The sequence below is a fragment of the Cebidichthys violaceus genome, unplaced genomic scaffold (assembly GCF_023349555.1).
Source record: "Cebidichthys violaceus isolate CVI_PGR_0920_01 unplaced genomic scaffold, fCebVio1.0.p SCAF_15, whole genome shotgun sequence".
In the NCBI taxonomy this organism is placed as follows: Eukaryota; Metazoa; Chordata; class Actinopteri; order Perciformes; family Stichaeidae; genus Cebidichthys; species Cebidichthys violaceus.
The window spans coordinates 11,857,342-11,882,597 of NW_027176318.1; the positions used below are offsets into that span (position 1 = coordinate 11,857,342).

The window sequence follows — 25,256 nt, forward strand, 5'->3', positions numbered from 1 at the left end:
ACAAAGTCAAATGACAAACAGCTGACACATAAAAACAAACAAACACACTTCATATATATATATATATATATATATATATATATATATATATATATATATATATATATACATAATACACCTACCAGGGCTCCTTTCTCTCCAGCTGGACCCTCCTTACCAGGATGACCCTGTGAAATAAGCGTTCACAAAGTGATGAAAGGTGCTTGTTACAACGCTGCTCTCTAAACTAAACACTCAACACAGTGTGAACACATGTGTGTTATTCAGCTAGTTGATGTTGACGCATCTTTACAGACGAGAAGTCCAGTCTCTGTGAATTGTCGCTAGCATCATTGTGTGCAGGGGGTCAGTCTGTGCTGTCCTGCATCTGCTCTACATGGCTTTGAAAGCAACAAACATATATGAGAATGAGAGCCAAGAGACAACCTAACTGCTCAAAGGCTCCTGCCAACTTATGAGCACGTTAAAAGCTCACAAGGAGCAACCTTCATAAAGAGCAACCTTCATAAAGAGCAACCGTCATAAAGAGCAACCGTCATAAAGAGCAACCGTCATAAAGAGCAACCTTCATATGCCTTTTGAAACCCGAGTGGAGCCGTGTTGGACCCATATAAATATCTTCAGCCTTTTGTCTGATTCAAACCTGTTTCTTTATGTGAAAGACAGTGAGCACAAGATGGTGTTTCTTTCTACTGCACAAATTCAGTCCTGTGCCTTAACGGCCACTTGTGTGGTGGCCAGTGGTGGAGTCAGAGTGATGGGGCAGGTAGATATGCCCATGCAAACGGCTCCAAACACACCTTCACACACACACACACACACACACACATGGAAGCCTTTAGCTGCAAACACCTGGCACTTCCAATCGGAGGTGTGAGGTTGAGGCAGAAGGTTGTAAATCAGCAGACTCTGGGGCCCGAGGGCAACTAAGGGCTGCCTGCTCCCTGAATTTACACACCTCTCCCAGCGAGGGCAGAAAGGGAGGAGTGATGTGAGCTACTGCAGCTCCACAATAACAAAACTCAAAGAAACATCTCTGATATGTCTTCGCCTTGAAAGACTTCTGAGGCACAGTTCTGCAGTATTTCACAAACAGGCTCTGTGTGTGTCACACACCAAAAGGGTAAACCGATCAAAATAGTCTATCCACTCTTTTTAAGAAGACACATGTTTAAACTCTAAACTGCAGTATTATGCAGCTGGTACTATTTTTAGATGGGGATTAGATAAAGTTAACCCAAATCAAATTAATAAACTGACTAATTCATCTGTGGTTTATAATCTGCTGCTCCCTTTATGAGGGCCACTGATTACATTTTAACAAGTGTGCAGCGACCTGTAAGCTGTGTTGAGCTGAATGTTTGAACCTGGAGGACTGTAGCGTAGACAATGTCACACACTACCTGTCACATTTATTATAACAGTTTTATGAGGATACCACGGTCATCAGATCTGGTTTAAAGGGTCACATACAGCTCTGCGTTGGGAGTCGTAGGTTGAACTCCACCTCTACCTCCACCACTTTACTAATTCACTCAAAGCAGCTTTCATATCGTGTTGAGTTGTCGGAGCGTCTGTGTGTATGTACTATCAAATACATCTTTTAGAGCCAACCATAGCTTTAGTCGTGAGGTTTTTGGTGGAGTAGAGTGGACTCATATTTCTGTTGGTGTGTGTGTGTTATACTGATATACTGTATGTACGTATATAGGTGATAAGAGCACGCACAGGAGGTCCATCAGCTCCGGGTAGTCCAGGCAACCCCGACCTGCCGTGAGGTCCCTGTACGGAGAAAACAAAGAGCAGAGGTTACAAACCAGAATCCTCTGTTACCGAGACGACTTCAGAGTAACTGCACATCCAATACACATTGTTATGACTGTTCATCTGTTACCTGAAGCTGGATTAAGAGAGCAGACCCTGATTCAACACGGCTAATCAAATCAGTTCACTACACGTGGTCACTTCAGGTTAAAAACATGAACTTTGACTGATTTATTTAAATCATTTTTATCTGATTTTTATTGTGCTTAAATTTTGTATTTGTACATTTTCCACAAAACAATTAAAAAAAACGGTTACATACTTTTTCACCAGGCGGTCCGATGGGGCCTTGAGGACCAGGAAGACCCTACGAGACAGATCACATGGAAATGAGAGTCTGTTGCTATGGCAACGGCAAGCATGCTTAAACACACACACACACACACACACACACACACACACACACAGACACATAGACACACACACACACAGACACATAGACACACAGACACAGACACACACACACACACTAGAAACAGAAGAGTTTGTTGGAGTTGTAAATAGTTGAACAAGTGAGGGATTGTTAAGCTGGTACCTGTGTGTGTGTGTGTGTGTGTGTGTGTGTGTGTGTGTGTGTGTGTGTGTGTGTGTCCTTGTACAGCTGTCTTTGTGAGAACCAATTTGAGCTTTAAACCGTGAGAGTGAGGACATGTTGGTCAGTCCTCTCCTTCAGACAGTCAAAGGCCTGCTGGAGGTTCAGACCTGGTTCTAAGGTTTAGGGTAAGGTTGGGTGTGGGTCAGAGTTAGGGTATTAACTTAGGGTATTAACTTGTGAGGATAGGGTAAGGGGCTGGAGAATTGACATGCATTATCTCAATGAGTGTCCTCACAAGTATAGAATAACAGGGTCGTGTGTGTGTGTGTGTGTGTGTGTGTGTGTGTGTGTGTGTGTGTGTGTGTGTGTGTGTGTGTGTGTGTGTGTGTGTGTGTGTAACGAGAGGGGTCTGTAGGCACATTAGTATCTACCATGTGTGTGGTAGTGCATGCACTTAAATATTTGTGCATGTGTTCCTATATATGCCTTTTTAGGTGTGTGTGTGTGTGTGTGTGTGTGTGTGTGTGTGTGTGTGTGTGTGTGTGTGTGTGTTGCAGGGGTAATTTGAGGCACTGAAGCTTGCTCCAACAGGTGTGGCAGCTTTGCAGGAATTCCACCAACATGAATAAGATGCTTTCAGACATTCCCCTCTCCGAGGTGCTTTTGGAAACGTGTGGAGTGTGTGGCGGGTGATGCAGGCAGCAATAAGGCCTCAGACAAGTGTGTCTGCGGCCACTGCACTGTATCAACACATCATGCGTCGACACTGCGCTCTGTCTTTGCCATCAGGTGTCATGGGTGCGCGATAGATTCCTTTACCTGTGTTCCGGGGATTCCCTGCTGCCCGGGTGGGCCTGGTTCTCCTTGTGGTCCCTGAAAAAAGGTGGAGTCTGTGAAAACTAAGCACAAGTCCCTGAGTACTAGTCCCTGAGTAATCCTCTGTCCCCAGTACTGCCACTTCAATTACACAAATGATGTCACTGTCAACAGTCGGGTGGGTTCCATCCAACCTTCTGCCGATCAACAGCATGAACTATTATGACGTGTAAACATGCTTCATTTTAACAGTAACAGTTTGAATAAGTGCTTTTCCTAACCTGCACAGTTATAGAAACAGTGTACAGCTCAGACAACCTCCTGCAACTCTGCAGCCTTAGCAGCTGAGCAACACATAGTCGGTCTATAGGAGAACATTGTGTTCATACCATGTTTCCTTTGGCACCAGGAGGCCCGTCAACCCCAGCAACACCCTGCGAAGGACAAGTCAGAAGAGACCCGTGTTACCGTATACACATTTCTTTAATACACAAACTAACATCAGAGACAAGGGTAATAAAGTCAATGGCACGTACAGGAGATCCAGGGGGTCCAGGAGAACCACGAGGTCCCAGCAGACCTCTAGGACCCTGTGAAGAATGAGAAGCAGTGATTTATATCCGCGCTTAGAGCAGCGATGAATCATCTTCAGCGGAGCGATCGTGTCCTCTGGTGGACACGTTTGTCAAAGAGAGATCAGACATCAGACCTCTTGCAAAGCAAGAAGTAGGAGAATATTGTTGCAACATGTTGGAATCCATATGTCTGAGATATGATGATGAAACAAAACCCCCAGCAGCCTTACACTCTCGCCAGCTAACCCTCTGGGCCCGATCTCTCCATCCTCGCCCTGAGGGAAGAAGAAGACGTAAGTCACACTCTTCACTGCAGAGGTTCTGTGTGTCAACAAATACAATGTGAGGTGAATACTGGCATCTAGTATTAACTATACATTAACTATCTATCACCACCTATAGTGGTAAGCTCTCAAAAGCCTGTATTAGCGAGGGCTTAATCTCAACCTAACCAAACATTGTTGAATGTAGCGACGGCCTGAGGCTGGAGGTGGAAGGTAGAGCGGGGTAGTTACTTTCATGGGTTCAAAGGTTAAACACAAACCCTCCTCCTTCCCAGTGGATACGTTTACGCCCAGCTGATGCTGCCTGAGGGCCGAGTTCACGGACCACCTCTGATGTCACTGAGCGCTGGTGGTTCACCTCAGTCGATGCAATTCTCTTAAAACTCATCGAAAGAGGAAGTACTTACTCTCTGTCCATCCTCTCCAGAGGCCCCCGTGGGTCCCATTGGCCCCAGCTCCCCCTGAAGAAGAGGAAGAAAGAGACGAGATCTGATGAACTGACCTTAATGTTTCACTCTAGAGTCCAAAAAAACGTGAACCAATCTGGACATAATCTGCACCATTCATACTCATTTGAAGACAGTTGGTTACTTTTAAACCTTTTTGTCATTTATTGTCTAAAAGGTATGATTTAAAATAACCAGTAGAGTTCATTAAGCTCATGCAGTTTATAATAAAATGAAACATTTTAATTTCCATTTCCTCCACAATCAATGATCTCTGCTTCCAATTCAACGTTTATAAACTGACTCATTCTCAAACAGGGCTTCACTGCAAGGCTGCCGTCACATGTTTCCATGTCAGTCTTAACGATGCGGGTACGTTAGAGGAACAGTTATTCCCCTCATGACACTGTAGTCATTCACTCATCACTCAACGTGATCTCTGACCGCTGACTGCAGCCGGATTCATCTAGAAGATACGCAACCCTTCAGTAAATAGTAATCTGAGAAGACACATCCACAATAAGTGAAGGATGTTGTTTTAATGGCAGCATCTTTCTCCTTACATCTGGTTCATTGTTGCTCTCAGCGGACACACCATTTGCAACAGAGAAGCTGATTTTAAGAAGATGGAAGCTTTAATACGTTGACACATGATTTTGATAGATTGAAACCGCTGACCATGCTGTACTCACCCTGTGTCCCTTTTCACCAGGCAGTCCGGGCAGACCGTCGAAGCCTCTGTCCCCCTGAAACACAGCAGAGCACGTCACCAGACACACAACACCACCACACATGCTCGTAGCAAAGCTTTATGAAAGTAATACGCAATTTCTCATTTGTACTTCGTCACATGAACATGAAAAGTTGCGTGGTGGCATATGGTACCTTGGAGCCTGGCTCTCCGGGCATCCCACGGGATCCATCAGCTCCGGCACGGCCCTTAGAAACACAGCAGACAAATTAAGCATATTCATAGATGCTTATGTAGATAGATAGATACTAACTTTATTGATCCCGCGAGGGGAAATTATTTTGTTACAAGCAGCAATAGGTTCCAATAGGTTCCAGCAGCAATACAGAGCATGTATTGTAGTAGTCAGTTAGTACGGTGAGTTTAAGACACAACACCTTTGAAACTCTATAAATACTGTGAATCCTCTGTAATGCCTGGCGCCAGAATGCAACGTTGGAAACATTCTAAGATAACTACTGAAGAGAATATTAAACATGCAAACAATTATAAATGTGAAATATGTTTCTTATGATCATACTGCTGATGTTCTGTTGCAGTGATAGGTTGCAGTGAAGTGTTGTCTCATCCCCGTGGTTGCTTTACTAGTTGTTGGTAGATTCCATATTTCTACTCGGTGATTCTTTTATCACACTTTGTGACATTACAATCAGCTAATGGCTCACAATTGACCTATGAATCAAGCTTATTACTAATTTGCTTATGACTGGTTTATGTTTATTAGTAATCAATTAGGTCAAGATGTTTGGCCCTGCAGAGTGACTGCATGTGTCCCACATCCACAGCCAATTTGAACATTTTGGCATTTTCAGACAGATTTACTGCGTGGCCATTGATCCGAGGATTGGAGGCAGCAAAGGCCTTTAAGCACATATCAAGCAATTGTTTGTTGGTCTGGAAATAAGCCTCTCAGCATTTGAGCAGTGACCCCAAGTACAAACATTCACACAGCAACAAACACAGACACGTGAGCGCACGCACACACACACACACACACACACACACACACACACACACACACAGCGAGAGCGGCCCAGGTCGTTGAGTTCACTCACCCTCTTGCCAGCTTTGCCAATTTGTCCTGGAGGCCCTTGGATGCCACGGGGACCCTGTACACACCGACGAGGACCACTTAGTGACAAAGAACTCATAACCTGTCACTGGTGAAGGATATTTTATCATCATCACTTCATGCTCACCTGAGGACCATGGTCTCCACCTTCACCTTTCAGTCCAATAGCACCAGGTAGACCCTGAGGAGAGCACACAGACGTGAACACTCGTTATGCATGTCTGTTCTACGCATGCAGCTGCCTGAGAGGAGTAAAGGAAGAGTGAAACGTAAGCAGCAGGTGGCGGTGTTGAGCTCAACATGTACATTCTTCTTGTGTGTTCTAAAGAGAAATGAATCCACACATTCTTCTCAGGTCGCTCATACCATACAGTCAAAGAAATGAGAGCCTCTCTTATGAACTCTAGCATGACTCTATAATATTTAATATCTAATAATGGATGATGTGCAGCTTGTTTTTAGCATATGAATTAATAGAATCTGCTTTAACAATGATGTAAAATGATCCTGATAGCGTTGTTGTTAAAAGGCATGCAAGCACTTTAACACAACTGGGTGTTTTTTTGCTTAATTCTAAAAATGCACGGCTAACTTGTTGGTCAAGGCAGAGAGATTTGGGGCATATACTGTAATCTGTCTGCAGGTAAAGCTGGTGATTTGGTGATTACAGAGAGACATTTTAGAATCAGAAATAGCCTGAATGAAAAGCTGGGTTTAATCAGTCAAGAGGGGAAACATTGTAGAGGTACAGATACAGATAGCAGCCACTCATTCCTTATATCATCCACCGCTCTTTTATCTGCTTATTGCATTATCATCTCTGATCATTCTGCTTGGCCTTCAGCCTGAGAGAGCAGATTAAACAGAGGGTAGTTCTTTGTGTTGCTCGTAGGGCCTTCTCCCGCAGATAAAGAGTGGATCGTGTATCAACAAGCCCAAGAGAAAGGCGGGGGGGGGGGGACCAACAACAGAATGAAATATGCTTGGCAACTGGTAGCACAGAACAGTGAAGCAGCGTGGCCACTGAGCCACACAACGTTCTTCAAACAAGCAACCAGGTTTCTGGTCTCTTCCAGTTAATTTCATCTGAGGACACTGAGACGGTTGTTGTCAGACAATGCAGAGCTGTCCAGAGCATTGACTTGAAATGTTGGTGAAATACCTTTACCAGCAAGCTGTGAGTGACTGTAACTTTAACTGTAACTTTAGTATTGATCTGAAAGCATCTTTAATTATCATATGCATATGCACGTACAAAATGCTGGAAATCCCAAGAAGTAAATTGCCAAATTCTCACAAACAACCACAGACAACCAGAAGAAGGAGACTCACCACTGGTCCTGATCTTCCTGTCAACCCCATTGGCCCTGAGGGTCCCCTCATAGCCAGCTGCAGGGCAGACACACAGGCAACAACCAGGTTAACTTCCACTGAAATCCATTCAAATGATGCTCAGTGCAGCCATTGTTGAGGAAATAACATATACATTCTGTCCATAGAGCATATATTCATTATTATTATAGTGTGTTTTCATCAAACGTCATCTTCCATTGAATACATAACTCTGTGTTTCTGTGATATATTATAACATTTTTATTTTGCTGCATGTTTCTTCTTGCATGTCCATGTTCCACGCGGTCTGTGCTTTCTTACATTTTACCGAATCAACTTGTGAAATTGAGTCTCTGCATTTAACCCATCCACGTGAGCAGCTACGAAACAGCTCCTAGGGTGCAGTTTGGGGGTCCGGTGCCTAACCCAGGAGGGCCCACACTCCATACTGGTATGAGGACTCAAACAGACAACCAGACTGAGCTACTTCAGACACGTGTTGTTGTTTTATGACAGAATACAATCAAATCAATAACATGTAAAGACTATTATGAAATGTCCACCAACAATACTTTTTACAATTTCTTTAATGTTTATATATATTTCATTTTCCACAGTAGAGTTTTATACTGACGAAGCAAAACACGCAAGACAATAGTTCACCACATGTCACTATAATGTGTGTGATGCCTTTGTGTCCATCTCCATGGTGTTCATTCTCATGGTACAGAAAACTCACAGATGTATGTCCGCACTTAATCTCTTTGTTCACTGTGGTCTCTGACTGTGTAATTCATGTTTTACTGTTTTAATAAATTAAAGAGCAGGTTTCCCTCTATCCACCCACATCCTGTCCAACACATACACAGGAACGATATGTTCTACACCTGTTGGTTGAGCCCACCCGCAGGACGAGACCCCCGAAGTATTTTTAACGGTCTCTTCTGTCTGTCCATCTGTTTAAAGTGGACAGACTGTTGACTGTCGGCATGTCTCCTTTTAGCCTTGCAAGGCCAACAAAATGCAGCGCCCCCCCCTCCCGCTCCCTACAGCTGTGGGTAGGGAGCGTGGGGGGGCGTGGGGGGGGGGGGGGGGGGGGGGGGGTTTGTTCCTGGTGGATTGTCTTAAATGACCTGTTCTACTTACTCTGGCCTGGGAGAGGATTGCCTGAGCTTGGGCTTCTTGGGCAGAAACCACTGGACCCTTCTCACCATCCCCACCAAAACGGAACTGTTGAACACACACACACACACACACACACACACACACACACATTAAAAACGTTCTTCTTTGTGTTTGTCTGCACTATTCAACACCCTGGAAATTAGTAAAGTTATGGGGTTATATGATAAAAGGTGGCTGGTCTGTACTTGTGCTATTCTGAGCACTTACTGGCAGCATCAGCATGGTACCAGGGGGTCCTGCCAAACCATCAGCACCAGGCAGACCAGAACGACCAGGAGGACCCTGTAGTACAGAAGAGAAGCCACCAGATGTATAACATGACCAGCTGTAACATGACATGATGTTCCTATCTTCTATTTTCTATGTATGTAATGTATATATATATTATCATATTTAAATATCTAAGTTAATATGGTTGAAGGTGATTTTCAGGTAATAACATGTACATCTATGATGGTGTAGATCACTGAAAATCACTATACAATATGAACAAACATATGCATACGTATACCATGATACTGCTAATTACAAGTGTACCTGATCCTGAATCCTTTTGGTTGAGACACCTACATTGTGCCACTACATACGCTGTTACGGCAGTGATATGGATGGAAAGACAAACAGCCACACACACACACCACACACACACAGATGGAGCAGTACATGCTGGAGCTGTGCTGTGTGTTGGTTTGATCAACATGTGCTCCTCCTCTTCCAGCACACACAGACTAGGCCTGTCCATCTGTAGACCACGCTACCGTCTACGGTCCAAAACCAACATCCTTCTCCATTCATTCTCGTGAGCATGTTTGTGTGTGAGAGTTCGTGTTACAAGTTTGTGGAACAGGGTGTCCAAAGAGCAAATCGTTAAATATGGATACCTTTTACCAAAGGAAACAGGACAAATGTCATTCCACATCTTCAAGAGGCATAATAATTCACGTATGACGGCTTCAATCTCACTTGCTTTTCACATCTATAAGGTCTCACTGTGTTTAGGAAGTATGCCATAATGCATAAGCAGTAAAAGTGTGAAAATAATGGTAGAGACGGCGCTCAAGCCAAAGTCCCTCCACTGACTCCTGTTCTACACTTTGTAGTATATCACTGCGCCTAACGGAGCTTCTCACAAAGTTAGTTCATAAATATTGTTGCTAATGCTAATGCTATACTTTCCTCACTGATTTATAATGATGGTTCAACTGTTTAACAATATTTGAAGAGTCCCAATATACAATCTTATTGGCCACCCGCCAATCAGAAACATCTCTTGTGTGGCCATGGTATAAAAGGCTTTCTAATAGTAGCAGAGTTACAGGTTACCTCCCCAATGATGTGCCAGCTGACTGCATAGCTGAGTCGTGATCTCTCAGTTCTACTTTGGCTTGACTTTTGGTCTCTACATTGAACGACTGAACAGGTAAGCTGATCATTTTGTGTGACAAAACTCACGTTATATTTACAGTACACACACACATTTAAAAATGTCACTTGTTTTGGGGGCATCAATGACAACTCACCCTGTCACCAGGATCTCCACCGGGGCCTGGGGGTCCTTGTAGCCCTGAGGGACCTGGAAGACCCTAAAAAGAGAATGCTCAGTCAGCACACCACAAGCAGGCAAGCTCATCAAATGAATTATTCTCAGGTGCACAACGCGGACTTCTATCGTTTTAACAATGTACTCACAGCTGGGCCAGAAGGTCCTGGTGGTCCTTCAATCAGCATGCCCTTTGAAAAACAAACACACTGGTTCACACCACAGCCGCTGTCCTGTGCTACAGTAGGTTCAGCATAGGTCAACACCTTTGGGGAGAGATTCTGCTGCAGGTTCTGGGTGTTTGACCAGTGCTTTATAAAAGGTCTCAGAAGCAGTAATGTAGTTCAGGAGTTTACTTCGTGTCACTTGGTTTTAGACCATTTGCAATCAATAATAACAGTGAGAGAAAAATGAGACAGCTCACTAAGTAAATGTAATAATGACATGTGATGATATCACTCACAGGCTCAATGACAGCCGGCTCGCCCTTTTCTCCCTTCTGCCCAAAGGCTCCTCCAGCCCCAGCAACCTGCAGGGACAGAGCAGAGCAGATGTGTCACGCTTCACATGGCAGCTTCAGTCCACAGGTGAGTATCAATGCTGAGCGAGGAGGAGTCCGTTCAGCCAGTGAAGAGAACGTGTTAGTGCTTGAACAATCGCATATTCAGTTGCATCTACTGCAGCTATAGAGGCAGTGAATCAAGAACACCAGAAAGTGAAATAACATGATGGAACCAAACCAGCAGAATGTTAGTTGTACACGGACCTCGATGTGCTTGAAATGGAGCAATGCTGTCATTGCATTGCCACTGTGCTGTCATGCAAACCTCACAAAATAACACAGATCCATACATGTATAGAGAAAGAGGCATTCAGAGAGATATTGCCCTACAATGTACAGTTTCACATTCTAATCTTATATATCTATAATCTATAATATAATATATTACTGTATTTCATTAGTGGCAGTGAATTACTTATGTATTATTATGTGTTTCGAGGGTGACGGTGGAGGAGTTGGTAGAGGATTAGGAGTGGAGGGCTGGAAGTGTGTGCCTAGAGGAGAACTCAAATATACGGTAGAAATACCCACAGGTACACACACTGATGTCTGATGATGTCCTGTTAAACAGAACTGGGACCAAAATGAATAAACAATAAGACAAAGTGAAGAGACGGACGTTAAATATTTAGCTGTGACTGTTGTTTGGTTGGAGAGGGCAGAGTTCAAAAGTTTGGGAGGGAAGTGAAAAGAAGCAATAACACCTTGATTAATGTGTGTGTGTGTGTGTGTGTGTGTGTGTGTGTGTGTGTGTGTGTGTGTGTGTGTGTGTGTGTGTGTGTGTGTGTGTGTGTGTGTGTGTGTGTGTGTGTGCACTGTGCAGACAGCTGCCTATGAGTTATGGGCTAATTGCTGAGCATACAGGGAGGGATATGTCACAGACAGGCTGCTTGTTAAAGTGGCAGAGGAAGGGGGGGGGGGGGGGGGGGGGGGGGGGGGTGCAGGCTGGCCGACACCGACTGACTGCTGTGTGCAGAGGAAGATGAAGTGTGAATAATGTCAGAATGAGATCTACCAAATGAAAAGGTGATCATCTACACCCTCTCTAAGGAAACACAGCAGCATGCATGGTCCCTGCATGGTCCCTGTAAATCAGCACCAGAACACCAGTGAGGCAGCAGCAAGACTCCACACTCAACATGGCAATGACACATTGCCAAGCAACCAACTAGGAAGGCGTGCACCGGAAGGCGGAGTGAGTCCAGAACACAAACAGAGACGTTTAATGCGTGCCGCTCATGCTCACACCCGTCAGTCACCGGGCCAGGGTGTGGTACTTACGGTGCTCTCAGAAACGTCAGTTTCAGCAGCAACCCCGGGCCCCACCTCATCGTCTTCAGTCGCCGTGGGTTCGGGCTGGGCCCTGCCATACTCATCATATGTCCCGTAATCATACAACCTGTTGTCAACCCCGTCCATATCATCATACTCCTTTAGGTCATATTCCTTAATGCCATATTCCGCACCAGTGTCCGGGTTGTCCACCGTTTCCGGGACAACGGGCTCCGGAGCAATGGGAGCGGCCTCGGTGACATACGCACCGAAAACATCCTCCTCCGCAGCCTTCCAGGTGTTACGAAGAGGGGAGGTAATGGTGAGCAACCAAGGAGATAAGGATGTTAGTTAAGCAAGTGAGGCAAATAGTCTACTTTTAGATGTTATTAAAGCAAAATGAAAATATATTCAGATATGCAGAAAACACTATTCTAAATAACAACGGTAACACCTTATTTATTCTAGCAACATTTACATGAAGAAATATGTGACTATCACTGGGCTGGCAGTATTGTGTTATAGTAATTTGAATACACCCAGAATCAAAGGGCTGAACTATATACTGTTGTGTACTGACTCGTGTTACTAACTATGTACTGGATATGTTACAAATACTATACGCTCTGTGAGAGCAGAGATCCATGAAATAAACACACATCACGTTATAATAAAAAGGAATAAAGTGTTACCGTAATGCCTGAATAAAATGTCAAGACAGACTTGATCTCAGCCTTCTTTTCTCTCTCATCACACTACTGATACAGGCAGTAAAGAAAGGCTGAACTAGATGTCTGAAATGACACAAGCAGCGGCTTTTCATGGACACATCATGAATCATCAAGTTGCAGCAGCTGTGCAGATATACAGAGTGCATCAGGAGACATACAACTAATCTGATAGTCAACAAATCCGTTTGGATGGAAAATGCTTTGAGCCGTGTGAGTTTACACGTGTACGCTCTGTATTTGGCACAAGTGCTGCAACCACAATCGCCATTCATTCCAAACCGATCATTGTTGAGCTTTGGAAAGCAACAAAATAGATGTAATTACAAAGTAATTATTGGCAGTACCCCACATTCAAAATTACCTGTAGGATCACATCCACTTTGTCAAACACTGCGGCAGACATTCATCGCTAGCTGTGAGGAGATTCTAGACTCGGTGATCATAGTTCTTTTAGAAGTAATTAACAGAACTAGTGATCAAAACCAAGCTCGAGATGTGATGGACAGGGCATATATCGTTTAAGAAATAATCTCCACTATCCTGTACTGTAAGTCTTGTCATCGCTCCACTCGTGTGTGTAATAAAAGCAGACAAGCAGAGTGACTGAGCCAACGGCGCTACCTCTGAATATCAGAGCACATCTTATTGGCTCTTGGTAATGGTGCACATGTTTCTTCACTAAAGCTCTGAGTGCTTTCTATTGGAAGGGTTTCATAATATTAACATACATTACGGTCCGCTTGGCATTTGCTTGTTTTGCATTGATACTCTCCAGACAACATCACACTTTAAACCCACAATTACTTCCAGATGCCACACATTTTTAAACAACTAAGTTAACTTGCAGTGTCTGAATGGGTCTAATGAGGGGAACTAACAACATGTGCAGCCTGAGCCAAAAATGTATGACGTGACATAAAGCTACAAATAACTCCTCAGTGTCCACCGCGTTGTTTCTAAGCATGCAATGCATCGCTAGGATCCACATGGTGGATTTAGTGGAGCAAGTGGGTTGAAAATCTTTCCCTGTCCATCAGTTCTGCAACGCTCCAAAATGTTTGGAAAGTCCAAAGACACATCCCTTCATGAGGATGGGCGTGTCTTTGTCATTTCGTACCAGATACTTCCTTTGGCAAAATCATCCTGGCTCCCATTTCCCAAAACACCTAACACTGTTTTTAGAAGTAGATGAGAAAGAAGATGAAGATTACCTCATTGGGTCCGCTCGTGGCAAAGGGGGACTGAGTTTGAGTACCGGCTACAGTTCCGTAGTCAAAGTCTGTATTGTAATCTCCTACATTGTTTGGCTGAGTCATGTTGAAAAAAGGAAAGAAATATAAAGCGAAGGTTAACATGAAGGCTCAACCCAGCGGTTATTTGCTAGGGGCTCCTTTCAAGCTGGCTACTTCTACACAAAGAGGTTAGGGAGCTCTACGTCTGTCATCAAGATCTTCCCTTCAAGGCAGGAAGATCTTGATGGGATTCAGTCTCATCTTTACGTGGACGTTTACCCTAAAACTGCCTCTGGGTCGTGCTGGCGCTGTGGCCTGGTAGCCAGGCATCTGTCGCTTCTTCTTAGCGGCAAACTTTTTAGCTGGTGATTTTTTGGCAGCAAAGAAGTTTAAGGGCTTGGCCTTAGTTTTACTGAGGGACTTTCTGGTCCTCTTCTTTTTCATGGAGACACTACGTTTCTTTCTCTGGAAGAGGTGGCGGCGACAAAGAACACCAAGACAAACATGGAACATTCAAAAGGAGAAATTATTTAAAAGCACAATCCACAACTGCTGAACAGAGTCTTTCCCAACCCAACTGTCCATGTGCTCAGCTTTTGCAGTGTCAGCCCATGTACAGTAGTTGGCCTGCGTGGCGTGAATTAAAATGTTGACCACGAACATCAACTACGAGGGCTGCGATCGCTGCAATAGATCACGAAACAGTTGGGTAGAAAGAATGCTGCACAACAATCGAGGACTGGGCCTTTCATGGAACACAGGAGAGTTTCAGGCACACATAGGACTCTATGGGACAGATACAACACACAGGCTTTGCTTTTCAGCAACTCTTTACAGCTATTGCACTAATAACATCGCCAAAGTGCTTCTGCTGCAGTTTACAAACTACAAAATGTAAAATGTTATCCATATTAATATATATACATATATATGTATATATATATATATATATATATATATATATATATATATATATATATATATATATAATGCATACAATAGTTTTAAAGACATGCTGGAATGCAAAAAAAAAAATAACAACAATCAAAGCAGATGGCCTTTTCCAAATAAAAGAAGGCAGCAGCCTCATAACAGATAGAAGGAGACCTGACTGACAATGTTTACATGCACACACTCAACCAGGTCAGGAGACCACATTACTGTTCAGTGTGGTGGGGGGAATCAATATTTTGGGCTGAAATACTTTATACTATTGTGTGCACATAAACATAACGCTGAGACAGACAACACGAGACGAACTGAGGGAACGAATGACAGACAGAAGGAGACGTTACAGGAAACACCTTCGTTCTCATTTACCTGTGGTTCAGAATACTCATCGGTCGGAACGGTGTCTGTGGCTCCCTCTGAGTAATCATAGAACTGAGAGTAATCTAAATCGTCAGTAGTGTACTAGAAAGGTTGAGAGAGAGAGGAGAGAGGAACGAAGAGAGGTCTTAGCGTTAGCATTAGTGCCCTCCAGCAGGACGATGATACACATGTACATATCATCATGGCCATGCTACATGTTTTAAAAGTTAAACCCAATAATGTATTCATTTATAACATATTAACATATTATATGAGTTATCAAAACCTTTAGATAATCATAGCCAAGTGTTCAGATAATGGTTATAATATGGTGAACAAACAAAGGAGTGAAACTGGCCTTCAAACATGTGAGCAGATGGGACGTTTAAAAGCTCGTAAAACACAGGAAACAACAGTGAAACGCTCAAAGACACAAATACCAGCTGCAGTTCAGGGACATCGTAACGGAACTTTCTCACTGCGTGCAAATTGTACACTTCATGACTTGACGTGAAGTTCTGCAAGATTAAAGGGTTGGATTGATGTAGTCCTCTTGCAGTTTCTTAACAAGGACATAAAAATAAAACTATAGAATATAATAACACTGAAGTGTAGGGGAAACCCAACTTCTAGTCATGAAGGTTTATCACTTCATGCTGCAACAAGGAAGTGACGTTTGAACATGAGTCCATGCTTAACTGATTCAAAATGATGGGTCTTGTCTTTGGCAGTATATGTATTTCCAGTTATGACCTATTAACTGGACCTAGAGGGATCTCTGTGGTTCAGCGTTCACTGACTTAGGCTCAGACTCCACATGGCTGTCCTATAGCTGGAAGTGTCCATGAGTGCTTCACCTTGCCTCTTGTAGTCATTTGTGTGACTAATGGGTTAACTAGGTACACACAGTCCACTGTGTCCTGGATGCTGCTTGTTCTTGTTTCCAACTCTTACTCACCGGAGTAAGAATCATAAGCAAACAATTGTGGTTAATAGGCGTTTATGAATTGCAGAAAAAGATCGTAGAAACAGAATAGATATCCCTATCAGCTGCTGTCATTCTTTTGAATGATCTAATAAATAACGTAATACTACAGAAATATATGTTTTAACATGAATTAACTAAGAACTGAACCCCTTTTTAAATCAATAATTAGATCACTAAGGCTGCAAAATGTCTACCTCCAAACTGAGACTAAATATCATCATATGCTAATACGAGCTGACAGCTTTGGGTTCTCTGCCTGCCAAAGACATCAGCAGGCCGTGAATAGGAACAAGAAGCGATGCACAGGCTGAAGTGAAGCTCTTCAGTATCTCCTGTTAAACAGAAATGAATCAGGGCCCTCCATTGATGGACTGTCCCCCACCCTCCCTGGTTGGCTGACCTCTTCCTCTGGCTCCTGGGCCTGCAGAGAGTCACTGTGGGGAGTGTCACAGTCTGGGCTGTAATGTTCACAGTACTCATACGCTGCTTTAGGGTCAGCCACGATCAGGAGCTGCTGGATGTCACCCTGCAGAACACAGAAAAGGAAACTTGTGTTACATACAGGAACATATTTCACCCACATGGAATCTTCCATGACAGTCTAAAAAACACATAGCTAACATTAGAAATCAGGTTTAGATCTGAAACAAAGGCTGAACCAGATCAAGAGAAGGCCGCCCACGTACATACACACACACACACACACACACACACACACACACACACACACACACACACTCACACGAGGGTCACGTCTCATCTTGCTCACGCTCTCACACACACTGGGTGCAGTGGCATAAATGTAAATCTCAAATTGCAGATGTGATCTCTTTGGTCCCATGCACTTACAGAGTAAATCCCCCCCGGTGTGATTAAACAGCTTGACACACACCCCACACAGTGTCACATGGTGCAGGGAGGAAACTAAGAAGATTATTATTATTATTATTATTATCAGCGCCAGGGTTTACCTCAGGAAATAAAGTAAACATGTAGAATCAAGACACAAGCAGCACCTGGCATGCAGTGAGACACCTATTCAGCAAGGTGTACTCTTCAGCATACATTCAGTGTTTTAGTTCAACAGGGAATATTCTGCCACAGTATATGAATGTTTATGAATAACTCTTTAACAAACACATTGTTTTAATCCTTGCCTAAAAAACAAATGTCCTTTGAGTCTTTCACTCTCAAATAACACAATCGTTACTGACCACAAGCTCCAGTTCAAACCGAACCTGTCAACAGCTTTTCATTAGAGGCCTTAGCCTGAAAGACCACATGGTTAATGATGATACTGAGTGTCAAATGAAGTAAATTGAGCCATCTCTAAAAATAGATATATCTATATCGAGCAAAAGCCCAAAATTCACAAAGACTTTGTATGAAAAGCACTGAAATAGCACACAGGAAAGAGTAAAACCTCAGCCATTGTTTGGGAAAGTTGCTCAAACCACAACGTTCTCTCTGGTTGGGACGGGACAGCCCACAATGCTTGACACCGCTCCAGCAATGTCTCCCCTTGTTATCAGTCCTGCAGCCAAAGCACACAGCTCACTGCAGGACAACAAACACGTTGGCGAAAGCATCTGGATCTTTCTCTGGAGGCTGTAACTGCTTGAAGCGAGTTCCTGAGACAATGGTTTCTGAGCCTTTGTACACATTGTGAAGACAGCTGAGGGGGTTCTTGGGAGGTGGAAAAAGGGGCATGTCTTTGGTTAGGGTGTTTGGCAGGCAAACACTCAGAGCCCAGAGGTAAAATCCTGATGCACTCGTGTGAGCAGGGACGATATACATTGAAGAGCAGAGCAGGCGATTGGCAGAAAAACACGAGAGAAATGAAGCAGGCTGCAACTTGTCAAGAGAATGTGCGTGAGTGTGGATCCTCCCTGTGTTCAAACTAGATCTATGGATCCCGAGCATGTACCTTAGTATAAACATCCATGTGCTAAGGCTTGTCCCATCGGGAAACAAGCAGTGCTTCTCCTCAAAGCTTTCTCTGCATAACCATCCATCAACATCTGGCTGCACAGCTTCAGTTTGACAGTGCACCGACTCCGTGGAATGCTACTTTAACTTGATTTCTCTCTCTGGTCGAATCAGTGCATCTCTAGTCATCTCTTGTCGGTCAATTACAGGTAAGACACAGAGCTTCTACACACCCAACCTGAAACTAGAACAAGCGACCCATTCTGCCTCGCTCTGCCACTACATGGAAGGGTTTTTGGCCCACTCCTCAGATTGCCAAATACCTGATCCTATCTTACTGATGTGCCTCATTCCAGCCTTCTGATTTAATGGGCAAATCACAGCACTTCTGCTCATACATGTCATTACACTCCAGGTATTACGCTTGTAATGGCTACAATTCTTCATCCTGCAGTGTAACCAGAGCGTCAGCTCACTTCAACTTCCTGTTGAGATGCACAATGCAGTTTGGTGCCTGAGTAGTACTAAGAATTGAGCACCATTCCTGAAAGATATGATATCATGTAACATCTGAGTCAGCCATTAAAAACTAACATTTACTATAATGACCAAGAAAAGACACAATTGACCTGCCAAGTGGGCATGAGACAGCAGTGAACCTAGGTGGCAAGTCTGAAAAGGCCTGAGCTGAGTGTGTGTCAGTGTGTGTGTGTGTGTGTGTGTGTGTGTGTGTGTGTGTGTGTGTGTGTGTGTGTGTGTGTGTTTGGGAAGGCTTGACAGAGAACGAGAGATCAAGCCTTGCCCTGAGTCAAGTTGACATGTATTACCTCATGTGTCACCCTAAGACCAACAGTACAGGCTTGAACCCTGCCTAGAGTCAGCTCTAATTAGTCCGTGTCTGAGAGCCACCCGCCTGCACACAAATAGGCTGTGGAGACGTGGCGTTCAAATCAGTGTACAACTTCTGACTGAACAATGCATGTACATGGGAACAAGAACAGACTACGTGAGCCTGTACCTGCAGGGTATACCATAAAAAACTTTTGACAAGTACTAACGTTGACAACTTAAATGGATCAGATAATCATCTGAATGCTTTACGGTTACTACAGTAATGCTCATTTTGTTGGAGAAATTGACCTCCTGTGGACAAGTTTCTACCTCTTAACGGTGAATTAACTTTCCAGTTGAAAATAACAAAACAAGCGAAGCGAAGACAAGACAAGAGAGGGACTGATGTTAAGTCAGGAGAGGGAACACCAACAGGGATCCAGAGAGCGACAGGCAGGGATTTAGAGAGAGCGGCTGAAATGGTAAAAGATGTTTTGTGCTGGGAAACACCTGGGGAGAGTTATGCTGAGGCTCTGGACCTGTCTTCCATTGTGGACTGCTGGGATAAAAGCCCCTGGCAACTTGGAGTAAAGCCAGAGCTCCAGAAATATGCCCCTCCTGGCTACAGCACAGCGCAGTACAGAGCAGAACCAGGCCCACGAGGCCGTGTGTTAACGACTACGGTGTCAGAGGTCAACGAGAAGAGAGAGGCTGAAAGAGAGAAGCCGGGTCGAGATCAACAGGTGACACTTGTGAATCCTGGTGGAAATGACTCATCCATACCTGTTGCATCCTCTTTTTGTCATGCATTGTTAGCATTAGCAGCATGATACTTCTTATCATCAAAGGATGATAGAGTATATAATGGCAATATATTAAACTGTGATTTCTCAGTTTTCATCAAAGAGCTGCTTTGACGCCGTGTTGTCTTATGTAATGTTAACGACATCACTACTAAATCTGAAATGTGGGATTTTTTTAATTCTGCATTTAATTCCGTTACCCGCTCTTTGCTGCAGTGCAAACAGGGACAGAAAAATAAAATCACATATTTTCTAAAAGCATTATCCACCGTGACCTGGCCACAGGGACACACAGGGACACATAGGGATACATAGGGATACATGATATAAATACACATGGAGAGGTCAAAGGTCACAGGAGTGCATAGTAACGTCTGTGCGTACCCATATTACCACACTATGTAGGATGCCGGCAGAGGGTTTAGCGTCAAATGCAGTACGCCAGAAATGCCAGGATGTCCGACTGCGTCTGGTCGCATTCAGCACTGAGCAAGTCAGCATGCTTTTCTGGCCATTCTGACCCACAATCCTCTGCTCAGCGGATATATGAACACAAGGGTCAAAGTTCAGTGCAATGTTGTGACCATGTAGTAGATCCCAATTGAATGCATACTGCATGCAATAGTACACGCTTTGTGAAGGCAGCTGCAGCAAACTAAAAGTAAAAAGTAAAAGAATGTGAACTGCAGCTGGTGTTCCCTCAGGGGTGCTGCATGAGGACAACCTCACGGTCAGTATTCAGCACTGTTAAGAGCTGCTGTGACAGATAGCCGTCATGCCCTTTCTCTACTACAATCCAACCACATGTGGTAATTACAGGGCGCGTGTTGGGCATCGCTGGCCAAATCAAAAGTAGTCGTCACCATTGGTCCTTTGACATACCTTTGCCCAGGGCAATATACCTTTAGTCCAGCCACAGCTAACTGTAATTAGACAAGCCCGTACAACAATTAGTCACTTCCCAAAAGCCCATACAGTTCAGTTCCTCTAGGAAGCTAGGAGAACCAAGAGATCAAGAAAGGCAGAAGGAGTTTCCACATCAGCTGGAGGATCAACTCTCCAAAACACAAGCTGACAGAAAAGGGATCATTTCAAACACGACAGTTTAGAAGGCTATTACATAGCTTCTGTGTGTTATTTATGTTGTGTTATAAATGTGTTATTATGTATGTATGTTATATGTTATTATAATACATTATAAAAACAACTTTGGTCTGCAAAGCAGAGTTAGAATGCTCAATAAGGCTTCTTTTACTATTACTATTCTCCAGGCTAGCAGATATCCAACACAAACCAATGTTATCTTTAGACAAGTGCATCTTCTGGCAATACTGGTGGTGTGGCATGGACACATAGACCACCACAGCCCCACCAGGGAACAGGCAGATATGTATGTGAGTGTGCCCGATTCAGACAGGTAGTGTCAGCGAGGCATGAATAGACGGTCTCATGGCTTTGGCAAGGTAGGGAGGCCTCAAGGTGGGGAGGGAGGACGAGGTGGTGAACCGAGGGGGGGGAGGAAATGAGGAAGGCCTGACGGGGCAATGAATGACTCCCATTCATCTAGACCAGATCCCTTCACGACGGTGGTCGCCTCAAACCTGGGGCAGGTATGATGAATAGATGTCTATGAAAAATGTGGGTCAGATTTTGAAAGATGTTGAGTTTGAATAATAGAGCAAATGTTTTATTATTACTGAATTTATTATCAGATTTACTCCTGAACATCAATAACTACCACTGTGGAGTGAAGGTAATAACTTAATAACTTAACTTTGGATGAAACTGTCGCTGCTGTTAGCTAGTCCACGTATTTTATTAGATTCCTCCGATCAAGAGGTGAGACAGAGAATCTGCTGTGGTTCAACATTTCCTGGGCATACCTTTCCGCAAAACAGATTTTTCCGTTTAATTCATATTCTAATTATAACCACTGGCTTGAATGCAGAAGGCCGAGGTATTTCCTTCTTTCGTATATATATATATATATATATATATATCCCAGCATGCATCTGTGGATCTCTGAGGAGAGCGGGGACAGAGAACAGACAGTAGACCTGTTCCAAAAGCCACACAGAGAAGACCCTGTTAACTGACTCGTGGCTCCTATGTTCAGCCCTTCCACCGGCCGACCTCTGACTGGACACACTGTTTGGTACAAATGCTGGTTTCAGTGCCCTCTCATGAATCTAATCAAAGCTGACAGGAGATATGAAAGCAGATCTGCTTCTAAAACGCTGCACCTCTCTTCTTTGTTGAGTCATATGACACAGTAATCTCATTCAGTCTGCATTAGATACCAGCAACACCACACTGCTAACTCATTTCAAATTATTCTTAACTCTTTAACAAAATGTTACATAATAATACAAATGGTAATGTTACGTAATAATACAGAGGCTAATAAGAGGCTTGTTAATTGCAAACATTGATTAGGCTATATATTATTTATTATACACTATATAATATATATATATATATATATATATATATATATATATATATATATATATACACACTATATTTTAACATCATTCTGTGTACTATCAAACTGATGTGAGTTATATGTACAGTATGGTGGCAGCATATTTTCAAAAGAATACAAAATCAATGCTTTTTTATTAAAAGCAATTCATATTTCTTTCATTTGGCCATCCAAAATGATTGAACAATACCCATATTTAAATGTAACTCTTCATCGGTGTAGCATTAGGTCCGTCAGAGCAAACACTGCATGATGGAAATCAAAGTACGATATGAAGAGCAACACAGCAGAGACCTTAAAAAGACCTTTGTGGACGTAACATGACTTTAAATAAGCAGGGCCCTCTCTCATTGGCACGGTGTGCAACAAATATAGCTTTACATCAAGAGCAGCAGCATCAGTCATTCAAACAGCATCAGAGTAATGACTAGGCATTCCTGCTTCCCACAATCAATCAGCTCTCACAATCACAAGCAAACAAACACTGCTCCTATACAGTCTGTTTAGTGACCATGTACCATGACCCCTGACCCCTCTGGATGAGCTGTGCCTTAAAGCATCAAATCAAGCATCAAATCACAGACTATGCCCCAGAACGCTGCCCATATACATTTCATTTGTATTATTATTTATCATTTATTTAATTTTATACTATTATATAATTACTTGTATTTGTTTAGTCTCAGTGATTTTCCATTGAGAACCAGTGTAGGCTAACTTGTGGCTCATATTGTGTATGAAGTTGAGTTTCTGTAGGTGTCTCTTTACGTCTGTTCAGTGATTATTGGTGCTCAGGTTAACCATCTAGTTCTACTTATGCTGCAGCAGTCAAATGTCAAAATGGATCTCTCTTTATCAGCTTCAACCAATAACAACAACAAAACTGCATAACTTGGTAGTAATTGGACACCTTTTTACCAAAGAAGGGACTGAAGACCTCCGGCTCAGTGTAGTATCTCCTCTCAATCAGTATAATTCCATCATGGCTGTAATCCGTCTCATCAAGTCAGAAATCGGTGGGTCACTTTACCATTTCACTTCAAGTCGATGCAAACCATCAGATTGAAGGTCAATCCAAGAGAACGATTCAACAAAGCCAGTTATTTTTGGTAAAACTATTACACATAGAACTCCCGTGGCACCAAATGCCTCTAATTACAAGGTAAAGAGAAGCTTTAACAACGGATCTGAGGCGTCTGAGAAGTTAACCGAGAGCCTGTGTGGTTTGTAGAAAAACACAAACAAACAAGCAACAACGATGTACCACGATCAACTGCTTAGACATGGCTACTGTCCAAATGTTACCAAATATCACAAAATGCAGTCACCAAGTAAGGACGATTGTGAACAACGTCTCTCTTAGCCTGGAAGCCATTGTATCACCCTCTGTCTGCTGGGACTTTTTGGGTAGAAGGCCATCTGATGAGTATCAGTCACCCATCGTCGACTGACTGTCGTTGATTTGATTTTTTTAGTTCTTGCTTGCAGTCTGTAGATGTGCCTCTTTGATCGCTGAATACAGTATAACCTGAGCTTCTCACACCAACATAGTAAGAACAACACATTGACCAAACGGCTGATGTGGTCAAGCAGGAGGTCAGTGAATCTGTAAATCTGCTCTATTATCACACTGTAGATCAGCATTAACAGCCTGGTGATCAATATGCCAATTAGTAATCCAGCAATGGCGGCAGCATGCAGCAGAAGCAAATCAATCTCAATGGACACGATCACCACCACGCTGAAGACTTTACCTGGAAAACCTCCTCGTCCAGGATCCTGGTGCCGAACACGGTAACACCATCGGTGTCGATGGAACCGCGGTCACTCCTGAGGAGAGGCTTGGTGATCTTCTTCTTACAGTCTACAATGACGGTGACCGTCTTCTTCTCCACACTGATGGCCACACGATGCCACCTGGTAACAGACAAAGCAAGGAGACGAGGAATAAAAGAGGCTGAGGTCAGTCAGTAATGAGACTCACATAAGTGCACATTGTGAGAATAACTGAAAGCAGAGGATGATGTAATGTAAACAACATGCATGAATTGGGACAATGAATTCTTTGTGGCGTTTAGTCAATAACATGAAGTTCGTTTGTAGACAATTTGTGTTTGGTTGATTACGTTCGAAGGAAATCTTATCAGCAATTCTAATAGGATTATCAACCTTTTATACATCACAACGCACCTCAGGGCGAGAGAATGCTCACAGAACAGAGTAACGTATGATACACATCGTTCAACAACACCCATAGATGCAAAGGATCAACCAGGGTCACACGTGAGTCTGACACCTCCCTCACCTCCGGACCATTTTGCCACTGCACTTAAGGGCTATTGCATACCAGGCAGCAGTGGACCACATTCTTGCCCCCACACTCTGGCCCTGTTTAACACGGGATTACACTCATTAAACTCAAAACTTAATCCTCCTTCTGGGTTACTCGGCATGACAGACATGGTGAACATTGTGGAAAGTGTGTGTCAGAATCCAGGAAGGCCGGCCTTGCCAGAGCAGGAGACACACAGTCAAAACATTGTTCTGAGGTGGAAGATGAGACCTGGCACCACTGTAGCTCCAGAAGGCAATATAACAAGAGTTTATCACAGGTACAGATACATATACATATCTGATATCATATTTATACATCTCTATGGTACATCGTCATCAGAAGAGGAAAAATGTCCAATTCAGTTGAACACCGCTACATCATACAGACGCATTCCATGGAAGGCAACAGAGCTAAGAG

At 43.4% G+C, this 25,256-nt stretch overlaps 1 protein-coding gene across 2 annotated transcripts in view; it reads right to left on the reverse strand.

Annotated features, from left to right (window-relative positions):
- Positions 1–25,256, reverse strand: part of col11a1a (collagen, type XI, alpha 1a) — a 71,378-nt gene that overhangs the window by 39,090 nt on the left and 7,032 nt on the right. For both annotated transcript variants that reach the window (XM_068710075.1, XM_068710074.1), the window contains exons 4-26: positions 24,259–24,421; positions 16,857–16,982; positions 15,478–15,570; positions 14,137–14,232; positions 12,204–12,485; positions 10,824–10,889; positions 10,510–10,551; positions 10,341–10,403; positions 9,028–9,102; positions 8,782–8,865; positions 7,636–7,692; positions 6,431–6,484; positions 6,287–6,340; positions 5,366–5,419; positions 5,173–5,226; positions 4,442–4,495; positions 3,981–4,025; positions 3,712–3,765; positions 3,565–3,609; positions 3,179–3,232; positions 2,087–2,131; positions 1,729–1,782; positions 123–167 (exon numbers count right to left, since the gene is read on the reverse strand). In XM_068710075.1, the coding sequence (XP_068566176.1) occupies positions 123–167; positions 1,729–1,782; positions 2,087–2,131; positions 3,179–3,232; positions 3,565–3,609; positions 3,712–3,765; positions 3,981–4,025; positions 4,442–4,495; positions 5,173–5,226; positions 5,366–5,419; positions 6,287–6,340; positions 6,431–6,484; positions 7,636–7,692; positions 8,782–8,865; positions 9,028–9,102; positions 10,341–10,403; positions 10,510–10,551; positions 10,824–10,889; positions 12,204–12,485; positions 14,137–14,232; positions 15,478–15,570; positions 16,857–16,982; positions 24,259–24,421 (1,759 nt within the window). The remainder of the gene's footprint in view (positions 1–122; positions 168–1,728; positions 1,783–2,086; positions 2,132–3,178; positions 3,233–3,564; positions 3,610–3,711; positions 3,766–3,980; positions 4,026–4,441; positions 4,496–5,172; positions 5,227–5,365; positions 5,420–6,286; positions 6,341–6,430; positions 6,485–7,635; positions 7,693–8,781; positions 8,866–9,027; positions 9,103–10,340; positions 10,404–10,509; positions 10,552–10,823; positions 10,890–12,203; positions 12,486–14,136; positions 14,233–15,477; positions 15,571–16,856; positions 16,983–24,258; positions 24,422–25,256) is intronic.